This window comes from Ornithorhynchus anatinus, chromosome 4 (assembly GCF_004115215.2).
Source record: "Ornithorhynchus anatinus isolate Pmale09 chromosome 4, mOrnAna1.pri.v4, whole genome shotgun sequence".
Taxonomy (NCBI): domain Eukaryota; kingdom Metazoa; phylum Chordata; class Mammalia; order Monotremata; family Ornithorhynchidae; genus Ornithorhynchus; species Ornithorhynchus anatinus.
Window position 1 is genome coordinate 44,980,986 of NC_041731.1, and position 11,566 is coordinate 44,992,551.

An 11,566-nucleotide genomic window follows, 5' to 3' on the forward strand; every position below is an offset into this window, starting at 1 on the left:
TAAATGACTAGCCCAAAGTCACAGAGCAGCCAAGTGGGAGAGCCAGTATTAAAGTCCAGGTCCCCTTTCTCCTGACCCACACCCTTTCTACTAGGTGACCTTTAACCAGATCTCCAAGTGATAATACTATAATCTAATTTCGTACTTCTCTCCGCTCCACCATCCCATAAAAATGTCTCCACAGGTTTTAAATGTAAAAGTTGGTTTGACATTCTTTTTCAAGGTCTCAGGAAAACATGAACAAAAGGCCCCTGATGGCCAAGTCTCTTTCCATGAGGCCATTCATTCATTCTTTTATTCATTCAATCGGATTTATTGAGCGCTTACTGTATGCAGAGCACTGTACTAAGTGCTTGGAAAGTAAAATTTGGTAATAGAGAGACAATCCCCGCCCACACCGGGCTTACAGTCTAGAAGGGGGGCGACAGACATCAAAACAAGTAAACTGACATCAATATAATAGACATATATTCTATATGAACATATATATTCATCTGGTCTTTGGAAACGGAAAGAAGGCATTTGGAGACAACCTTCCACTCTTTCAATGAGAAAACGGAGACGCACTCCCAGGATCTCCCTAATCCAAAGATGTCAGTTTTATCAATAATATGTACGATTGCTTTTGATCAGCTTTTATTTTCAATATCATTTCCAGGGTTCAATCTTTTAACAGTGTGGCCTGACTGGTCTGCAGCCCAACATTCTCTCCTGCTAGTCCCTACCTGAAATACATCTTCTCTGGGTTCCTGGTACATTCTTGTTTCACTTTGGTGTTTTTAACCTTTCCAGATTTGTACAGATTTGCAAAAATGAGGTATCGATAGCGCAGGTGACTGCCCTCTCACTCCCATTCTCTTTGCACTGAGCCTCCAGCATTCCTCTCCTCGGGCAGTGCTCTCCAAGGCTGCTTTTTGCAACAGAATCTGTATCCTTAGACTTTTGCATGGTCAAGTTAAGGGACAGCTTGAATTGGAGTCCTGCTTTCTTCTGTTCTGTTCAATTTGCTCCTGCAGTTAGACTTTATGAGGACACAGAACCAATCTGTTTGGTTGCTCAAGTGTTCCGGTTAGTGCCTGGGGTTAAATGCACTTCCTCTCTGCTTTTTTCATGTTCTCAACAGTACCTAAAAGTTGCCCTGTGAGTAGTTAGTTCCAATGCCACTCAGGTACCACAGTTATCCTCTCCACAGCTGATCTGATAGATTCCCCAGGCCACAGCAAAGTAGTTTCATGGCTCAGGAGGCTATTCTTTATCCAAATTTCACACTTAACATAATTTCCTCCTTCATTCAATTTCACACTTAATTAACCCCCATGTCCAAGGGTCTAGGTATCATTGTGATAGACTCTATAAACCATAAGATTCAAAGAAAAGTCCATTTGTTTACATTAGAACCACCTAATACTGCCTTCTGTCAAGAGTTAGTGCCTATAAATTTGAACTTTAGACTTTCAAGTCCTTTCATGATTCTGACACTTGCCATCCAATCCTGAGAAAATTCCTGTGCTAGATTCTAGTTGCTAGTGTCCAGAATCTTCCCATGTAAAATGAAGGGGAGGATCCTCTCTACTTAGCAAATATCATGAATTACTTTTGTAGAGTTTTTTTAAGGATGGTGAAACCTGGCCTCTGGGGTCCCATTTTGGGTTTTGCCATTGAAATACCCAAATTTTTCCAATATTTTTGAGTAAAGGTCACAAAATTTCTTTATCAACAATTTCCTTCTGAAATGGAAAGGCTTGGCTGACACCAGTCAGTCCAGCACTGGCAAAACTTGGAACCAAATAAACTAGTGAAAAAAGTAACTGTCATACTTTTCTGTTGCCCTCTTCCCCTTTTTTTCAAGAACTTCCAAACTTCATTATGCACCACTCCCAAACACTGAAGGAGTCAAATTCCAGAAACTTCACCCGAGAACCCGAAATTGCCCAAGAATGTTTTCAACAAGAAACTAGGCTGATGTCAAGAAAAAAAAAATATTTAGTCATTTCTATTAGTCACAGAGGAAAACGGAACATTTGTTTATCATTAGAGATAATGCATCTAGTGGCCTGGGTTTGCAAGAGCGAGGGCCAGCAGTGTTAGAGAAGAGATCTTGGGAGGGAAAAGCCCACTCCCACTGGAATGCAACAAGGAAGTTGTTGCTTTCAAACTTCAGCATGGCTGGAGGTGGCAACCTGGTGAACCCAGTTCCAATCGGTCTTAAAACAAAATTCATCTTCCCCAATCATGCTTATTAACAAGACCACTGATGGAACTGCAGGTGAAACAGAGCATTGGAATGTGTCTGTTGAGATTCCTCAAAAATTCCTAACAGTATCAGTGACATTAACAAGAATGGGAGGGCAATGCAGAAAGAGGCTTTGCAAGACGGTTCACCCATCAAAAGGGCTCTGGCATCAACTCCCCCTCTTGTAAATGAGAAGTAAATAGAAGGTCATAAAGATGCGGGGTGGGAGAGGCTTGGGGACCCTTAAGCAATCTGCCTACAACCTTCCAGACCCCAAAAACTCTCACTTACTCATGCCACTTCCAGATTTTGCCACCTCCCACAAGGACCTCTGCAACACTTCTAAGAAGACCCCTCTTCCCCCAACACACCAGTTGCTCATTTCAGGGTCCCCCACTTCAAACAGTTCTGGGTGACATAAACTTGCCAAGATGCCATCCGCCGGGCTAGGCCGGGGCACCGCAATAGGAATCACGAAGCAAAGCAAATGTTCGAAGAACAGTTGCGACAGCGGTCCACTAAAGTTCTCGAAACATATTTTACCTTCTCCGAACATACAGACCCTGACCCATTTGGTTGGGGGCACTAGCCCCACACCCTTCCCCTGTCTTTTTCAGCTCTCTTCCTCTGCCTGGCCCCCAACCCCATTTTGCCCCTAGTTCTTCTGACAGCTGTCTTCATCCCACTCACGGGGCATCTGTGGACCATCTTAGTTAGCACCCTTCTTCTGCCTTCAACTCCTTGACCGTGGGCGGGGGGGAGGGCAGGGGTCCCAGCCTCTTCACTCCTCCCACTCATTCATACATTCGTATGTATTGAGTGCTTACTATGTGCAGGGCTCTGTACTACATGCTTGGAAAGTACCATCAGAATGGCTCAGTGGAAAGAGCCCGGGCTTGGGAGTCGAAGGTCATGGGTTTGAATCCCAGCTCCGCCCCTTGTCAGCTGTGTGACTGTGGACAAATCACTTCACTTCTCTGTGCCTCAATTACCTCATCTGTAAAATGGGGATTAAGACTGTGGGCCTCATGTGGGACAACCTGATTACCCCAGCGCTTAGAACAGTGCTTGCATATAGTAAGTGCTTAACAAATACCAACATTATGTATTGAGCGCTTACTGTGTGCAGGGCACAGTACTACACGCTTGGAAAGTACCACCAGCGTGGCTCAGTGGAAAGAGCCCAGGCTTGGGTGTCAGAGGTCATGGGTTCGAATCCCGGCTCCGCCCCTCGTCAGCTGTGTGACCGTGGGCCAGTCAACTTCACTTCTCTGTGCCTCAGTTCCCTCATCCGGAAAATGGGGATGAAGACTGGGGGCCTCACAAGGTACGACCCAATGACCCTGCATCTCCCCCAGTGCTTAGAACAGTGCTCTGCCCCTACTAAGCAGCGTGGCTCAGTGGAAAGACCCTGGGCTTCGCAGTCAGAGGTCATGGGTTCGACTCCCAGCTCTGCCACTTGTCAGCTGGGTGACCGTGGGCAAGTCACTTCACTTCTCTGTGCCTCAGTGACCTCATCTGTAAAAAGGCCATTTAGACTGTGAGCCTCACGTGGGACAACCTGATTCCCCTGTATCCCCCCCCCCTCCAACGCTCAGAACAGTGCTGTGCACATAGTAAGCGCTTACCAAATACCAATATTATTATTACTAAGCGTTTAACAAACCCCACCATCATTACACCACCCAGCTAGCTCCCTCGGATGCCCCTGCTTCTCCATGGCAACCCCTCCCCCAGCTCTCCCCTTGCCTCCCCCCCCCTTAGCTCGAGATAAAATCACAGTGGAAGCGCTGGGAACAGTGCTTGGCACCTAGTAAGAGCTGAACGGACATACCCTTAGTATTATTATTTATTACTGAAAAAGGGAGGGAACCCCCACTGCCCGACTGTCACGGCAACAAGTCTCCCGCCCCGCTCCCTTCTGCCCGCGGCCTGCTTCGGCTGGGCCTCGGGCCGCTGCTCGGGTTCGGCCGGGTTCGGCCGGGTTCGGAAGGGTTCGGAAGGGTTCGGCCGGGTTCGGCTGGACTCGGCCCGGCCGGGCCTCCGGCACTCACTTGATCCTGGAGCCCATGGTCCCCGGGACTCCGCATGGAGCGGCGGCGCCGGCCTCGCTGCCTCTCCCCCGATCGGGCTCCGGCTCCGGCTCTAGCCCCGCTCCCTCCGGCTCCGGACCCTCATTCCGGCCTGGGAAACGCCATGGTCGCCGGGGCGCGTCCCCGCCGCACGGGCGCGCGCACTCCCTCCCCCCTCCCCCGACTCCGCTCCCCGGCGCGCGGGGGCTGCTGGGACTTGTAGTCCCACGGCCAGGCCCGGCTGCTGCGCCCGGGCTCGGGGCAGCAGCGGGATGTAATGATGATGATGATCGTGATAATCACGATGGGGGAGTTTCTTAAGCTTTTACTATGTGCAGAGCGCCGTTCTAAGCGCTGGGGGAGATGCAGGGTCATCAGGTTGGACCACGTGGGGCTCCCAGTCTTCATCCCCCTTTGACAGAGGATGGTATTTGTTAAGCGCTTACTATGTGCAGAGCACTGTTCTAAGCGCTGGGGTGGGGGGGGGGGATACAAGGTGATCAGGTTGTCCCACGTGGGGCTCCCAGTCTTCATCCCCCTTTGACAGAGGATGGTATTTGTTAAGCACTTACTATGTGCAGAGCACCATTCTAAGCGCTGGGGGAGATGCAGGGTCATCAGGTTGGTCCACGTGGGGCTCACAGCGCTTAACAAATACCAGCATTATGTTCCCCCTTTGACAGATGATGGCATTGGTTAAGCGCTTACTATGCGCTGGGAGGGATATAAGGTGATCAGGTTATCCCACGTGGAGCTCCCAGTCTTCATCCCCATTTTGCAGATGATGGCATTTGTTAAGTGCTTACTAGGTGCAGAGCACTGTTCTAAGCGCTGGGGGAGATGCAGGGTGATCAGGTTGTCCCACGTGGGGCTCCCAGTCTTCATCACCCTTTGACAGAGGATGGCATTTGTTAAGCGCTTACTATGCGCTGCGGGGGATACAAGGTGACCAGGTTGCCCCAAGTGGGGCTCCCAGTCTTCATCTCCCTTTGGCAGAGGATGGCATTTGTTAAGCGCTTACTATGCTCAGAGCACCGTTCTAAGCGCTCGGGGAGATGCAGGGTCATCAGGTTGTCCCACATGGGGCTCAGAGTCTTCATCCCCCTTTGACAGAGGATGGCATTTGTTAAGCGCTTACTATGCGCTGTGGGGGATTCAAGGTGATCAGGTTGTCCCACGTGGGGCTCAGTCTTCATCTCCCTTTGACAGAGGATGGCATTTGTTAAGCGTTTACTATGTGCAGAGCACTGTTCTAAGCGCTGGGGGGGATCCAGGGTCATCAGGTTGTCCCACTTGGGGCTCACAGCGCTTAACAAATACCAGCATTATGATCCCCCTTTGACAGATGATGGCATTTGTTAAGCGCTTACTATGCGCTGGGAGGGATAGAAGGTGATCAGGTTGTCCCACGTGGGACTCCCAGTCTTCATCCCCCTTTGACAGATGATGGCATTTGTTAAGCGCTTATTATATGCAAAGCACTGTTCTAAGCGCTGGAGGGGATACAAGGTGATCAGGTTGTCCCACGTGGGGCTCACAGTCTTCATCCCTTTTTACAGATGATGGCATTTCTTAATCGCTTACTAGGCGCTGGGGTGGGGGAGGGAATACAAGGTAATCAGATTGTCCCAGGTGGGGCTCACAGTCTTCATCCCCATTTTACAGATGAGGTCACTGAGGCACAGTGAAGTGACTTGCCCAAAGTCACGCAGCTCACAAGCGGCAGAGCCGAGATTTGAACCCATGACCTCTGACTCTCCTGCCCGTGCTCTTTCCACTGAGCCACGCTGCTTCTCTAGTGGGTAGAGCTCGGGCCTGGGAGTCAGAACGTCATAATAATAATGATGATGATGGTGTCTGTTAAGCGCTTACTATGTGCAAAGCGCTGTTCTAAGTGCTGGAGGGGATACAAGGTGATCAGGTTGTCCCATGTGGGGCTCACAGTCTTAGTGGAAAGAGCTCGGGCTTGGGAGTCAGAGGTCGTGGGTTCTAATCCCAGCTCCACCACTTCTCAGCCATGTGACTTTGGATCAGTCACTTCCCTTCTCTTGGCCTCGGTTCCCTCATCTGGAAAATGGGGATGAAGACTGGGAGCCCGACCTTGTATCTACCCAGTACTTAGAAAAGTGCTTGGCACACAGTAAGCACTTAACAAACACCAAAATTATTAATATCGTTTAGACTGTGAGCCCGTTATTGGGCAGGGATCTATCTGTTGCCGAATTGTACACTCCAAGCGCTTAGTACAATGCTCTGCACATAATAAGCGCTCAATAAATACTATTGAATGAATCCCCACTTTACAGATGAGGTAATTGAGGCACAGTGAAGTAAAGTGACTTGCCCAAAGTCACACAGTTGACAAGCAGCGTGGCTCAGTGGGAAAAGCCCGGGCTTGGGAGTCGGAGGTCATGGGTTCGACTCCCGGCTCTGCCACTTGTCAGCTGTGTGACTGTGGGCAAGTCACTTAACTTCTCTGTGCCTCAGTTCCCTCATCTGTAAAATGGGGGTTAACTGTGAGCCTCACGTGGGGCAACCTGATGACCCTGTATCTCCCCCAGTGCTTAGAACAGTGCTCTGCACATAGTAAGCACTTAACAAATACCAACATTATTACTGTGTGACATTGGGCAAGTCACTTCACTCCTCTGTGTCTCAGTTACCTCATCTGTAATATGGGGATTGAGACTGTGAGCCCCATGAGGGACCGGGACTGTGTCCAACCTGATTTGCTTACATCCAACCCAGTGCTTAGTACAGTGCCTGGCACATAATAATAATTATTATTATGATGATTATTATTATTATAATGGCACTTGTTAAGCACTTACTTGTGCAAAGCACCGTTCTAAGCGCTGGGGAGGATATAAAGTGATCTGGTTGTCCCACGTGGGGCTCACAGTCTTAATCCCCATTTTACAGATGAGGTAACTGAGGCACAGAGAAGTAAAGTGACTTGGCCAAAGTCACAGAGTTGACAAGCGGCAGATCAGGGATTTGAACCCATGACCTCTGACTCCCAAGCCCGGGCTCTTTCCACTGAGCCATGCTGCTAAGTGCTTATCAAGCACACCCCTTCTTCCTCCGCAGCCAGCACGACCACTGTGTGACTGTGGCAAAGCACTTAACTGCTGGGGGGCAGGGGAGACACGTAGTTTCTTCAGGGAACTGTCAGAGAGCTGTTGGCTAGAGGGGATCTCTCTAGCCGGACTAGGGGTTGGGGGTTGACGATGGTCTCCCTATGGCAAAGTGGGCGCAGATTGGTAAAAAGGTGGTCTCGCTAATAAAGCAGGAGGAGACTCCATAGATAATAATAATAATTTGGTATTTGTTAAGCGCTTACTATGTGCAGAGCACTGTTCTAAGCGCTGGGGAGGATTCAAGGTGATCAGGTTGTCCCACGTGAGGTTCACAGTCTTAATCCTCATCTTACAGATGAGGTCACTGAGGCCCAGAGAGGTGAAGTGACTTGCCCATAGTCACACAGCTGACAAGTGGCAGAGCTGGGATTCGAACCCATGACCTCTGACTCCCAAGCCTGGGCTCTTGCCACTGAGCCACGCTGCTTCTCATAGATGGCAGGCAATTGCCATGAGGGCTCAGTGGGGGTCCCCTTTCCCTTTTTATAGGTACCCCGCTGCTCCAAGCATCTGTCATATCCCGCCTTGACTACAGTATCAGCCTCTTCACTGACCTCCCTGCCTCCTGCCTTACAGTCTAGAGGACTTCTACAGGTTGGAGAAGCAGCGTGGCTCAGTGGAAAGAGCACGGGCTTTGGAGTCAGGGCTCATGAGTTCAAATCCCAGCTCTGCCACTTGTCGGCTGTGTGACTGTGGGCAAGTCACTTAACTTCTCTGGGCCTCAGTTCCCTCATCTGTAAAATGGGGATTAAGACTGTGAGCCCCACGTGGGACAACCTGATTCCCCTATGTCTACCCCAGCGCTTAGAACAGTGCTCGGCACATAGTAAGCGCTTAACAAATACCAACATTATTATTATTATACTAAAATTGGAACGATACAGAGAAGATTAGCATGGCCCCTGTGCAAGGATGACACGCAAATTCGTGAAGCGTTTCATATTTTTTCTATTTATTGCTATTGTTCTTGTCTGTCCATCTCCCCCAATCAGACTGTAAGCCCGTCAAAGGGCAGGGACTGTCTCTATCTGTTACCGATTTGTACATTCCAAGCGCTTAGTACAGTGCTCTGCACATAGTAAGCGCTCAATAAATACTATTGAATGAATGAATGAATGATCTTGTATCTGCTCCAGTGCTTATTAAAGTGCCTGTCCCATAGTTAGCGCTTTAAAGTACCATTAAAGAAAGAGGAGAAAATAAGAAAAAGCAGAGTTTGGAGTTGGACTCTGCAGTCCCACTCTGACGGGACCCATATGGGTGGGCCACAATCCCCTGCCCCACATAATTGGAACAGCAGGAATGGTGCTATAGTTTTACCTCTGTCCTTACTCCAAATTGTCCTCTGTCCTCTGCACCCTCAAATGTCCCGCCAAGAGCCATGGCAGCTCACTGCAGGAGCAGACAGTAATAATAATAATAATTGTGGTATTTGTTAAATGCTTACTCTTTGCCAAGCACTGTACTAAGCCCTGGGGTGGATACAGGCAAATCAGTACTGCTGGGGGCCCACTACCTGGCACACTGCAGCCCACATCCTGCACCACAAACACTTTCATTCATTCATTCAGTAGTATTTATTGAGCGCTTACTATGTGCAGAGTACTGTACTGAGTGCTTGGAAGGTATAATTCGGCAACAGAGACAATCCCTGCCCAAAGATGAGCTCACAGTCTAAACGAGGGAGCCAGACAGCAAAGCAAAACAGAACAAAACAAAAACAAGACAACATCATCAAGATAAATAGAATCAAGGGGATGTACACCTCATTAACAAAATGAATAGGGTAATGAGAAACACTTGGAGATAAGGTGTCAGATCTACTCTGCCCTGCGTAGATTTTCCATTGTCCTAACCAGATTATAAAATGAGCCAGAACAATCAATCAATTAATCATATTTATTGAGCACTTACCGCAGGCAGAGCATTGTATTCAGCGCGGAGAGTATGAGGAGCTTACAGTCCACAAGGAACTTACAGTCTAGAAGGGGAGAGAAATATTAATATGAATAAATATATTTATTATTTTATTGGTGCTTTGCTGAATTGCTGAACAGCACAGAAATGCTGTGCGGCTGAGGGTGGGGTGAATAAAAAGTGTAAATACAAATACAAGGGTAATGCTGACGGGAGAGGGAGTAGAGGAAATGAAGACTTAGTTCAGAAAGACCTCTTGGAGGAGATGTAATTTTAATAAGGCTTTGAAGGTTTGGAGAGTAATGGTCTGTTGGACATGAAGCGGGAGGAAATTCCAGGCCAGAGGCAGGATGTGGGGAACAAAATAAAATGAGATGGAGGTACAGTGAGTAGGGCGGCTGAAAAGGAGTGAGGTAAGTGTGTTGAGTTGTGATAGGAAATCTGCACGGTAAAATAGGAGGAGGAAAGGTGATTGAATGCTTCAGAGCCTGCAGAGCGGGGATACCTGAGCGGCTAACGCACATTATTGGGCTCTATCAGGAGTTTCCTGACTAATAATAATAATTATGGTATTTGTTAAGCATTTACGAGGTGACAACCACTAGGTGATGGGCAACCACTAGAGGTTCTTGGGGAATGAGAACAACCCTCATCCCCCAGCTTCAAACCCGTTCAGGAGATCCAAGTCCTTTCCCTGGTGGCAGACTCCCTCTGTGACCTCTCCCACCTGCCCCTTTGCCCCCCTACACGTAGGGCCTTCTTGCCATCACCACAAGCCACCTCCAGGCAGGTGGTGTTCCTAAGAGAATACACTTTTACTTTCACCCCTGCTTGCCCATCACCTAAAAAAGCTCCCTTCTCCAAACCTGGATCCTAAAGAGGCCAATTAAGGAGTTCTGTTGATGCTACTGTATTAGCTGCTTTATTCTTCTGCTTTATAAAGAGTCCGGGCTTGGGAGTCAGAGGTCATGAGTTCGAATACCAGCTCTGCCACTTGTCAGCTGTGTGACTGTGGGCAAGTCACTTAGCTTCTCTGTGCCTCAGTTCCCTCATCTGTAAAATGGAGATTAACGGTGAGCCTCACGTGGGACAACCTGATGAACCTGTATCTCCCCCAGCGCTTAGAACAGTGCTCTGCCCATAGTAGCGCTTAACAAATACCAACATTATTATTATTATTATAACTTTCATCGAAAAGGGGAGGTGGAGTAGGGAAGGGGATTGCCAGTCATACTTTGAAATTGGCATTCCCACTCTTGTCCACAAGTCAGAGAAAACTCAGGACTTCACCCCTCAAAACTTTAAGCTCCTTGTGGACAGTGAACAACTGACCACTTGACTGTATTGCTCTCTTCCAATCACCTGGTAAAATGCTCGGGACCTAGGAAGCTCTCAATAAATACCAGCGACTGACTTCCTGGAAGAGATGGGTGTAAAGGTGAGTTTTGCTTGAGGAATTTTCGAGGATTGAGTGCCAGGAAGTTTGATCTAAGATGTTCCTCATATTCTTTTGGCCATTTCGGTTCTTACGAGCTAAGCATACCGCTCCAGAGAGACTCTCATTCCACCCAGCTGTAATGCTTACCTTCCCACCTTCCCAGACTTATCCTCAGGCTCGAGAAGTGCAAAGCTAGGGAAGTGCAAAGATAAATATGCAAGGTTTTTTATTGTTTAGAGGTTGTTTTGATTCTCCTGCCCTATTAATGCAGCAAGTAGTTGAAGCAGTGGCATTTATTAAGCACTCAGAATATGTAAACTGTTGAACTAAACTTAATACAAGGATTGATTGATTCAGGACATTGATTCCTGACTGTCAGGGGCTAAGAATCTAAAAGTGGGGCATGGGGGAATTGGGAGACAGGGGGAGGGCAGATGCAGTGGGAGTAAATAATAGGGTAAATTCAGCAAAGCACCAAATCTATACTAAGAACAGCAATGCATCATTAGGGGAAAGAATAAATAGTTATTCTGATATTTATATAAGAATATTTATATAAGAATAAGATCCTTATTCTTTTTACCACTCCATTCAGTGCTCTTCCCAATGTTCTAAGTGCTGGGAAAGTAGACTTTTGCCTGCCCTGTGCTCCAGAGAGGGGTGTCTTTTTCCTAGTCATGGTGAGCGGGGTTACCTGAGTGGCTAACAGACACTACTGGGCTGTATCAGGAGTTTCCTGACTAATAATACTAATTATGGTATTTGT

At 48.1% G+C, this 11,566-nt stretch overlaps 1 protein-coding gene and 1 non-coding gene across 3 annotated transcripts in view; one reads left to right on the top strand and one right to left on the bottom strand.

Moving 5' to 3' along the window:
• The window catches only part of DENND1A (DENN domain containing 1A), a 493,337-nt gene extending 488,881 nt beyond the window's left edge, over window positions 1-4,456 (bottom strand). For both annotated transcript variants that reach the window (XM_029062896.2, XM_029062894.2), the window contains exon 1: window positions 4,288-4,456. In XM_029062896.2, the coding sequence (XP_028918729.1) occupies window positions 4,288-4,304 (17 nt within the window). In that variant the 5' untranslated portion in view covers window positions 4,305-4,456. The remainder of the gene's footprint in view (window positions 1-4,287) is intronic.
• Window positions 4,457-8,284: 3,828 nt separating this feature from the next.
• LOC114811602 lies at window positions 8,285-8,392 on the top strand. The gene has a single exon (XR_003759298.1). It is a non-coding gene; the product is annotated as a U6 spliceosomal RNA (small nuclear RNA).
• The last annotated feature ends 3,174 nt before the right edge of the window (window positions 8,393-11,566 follow it).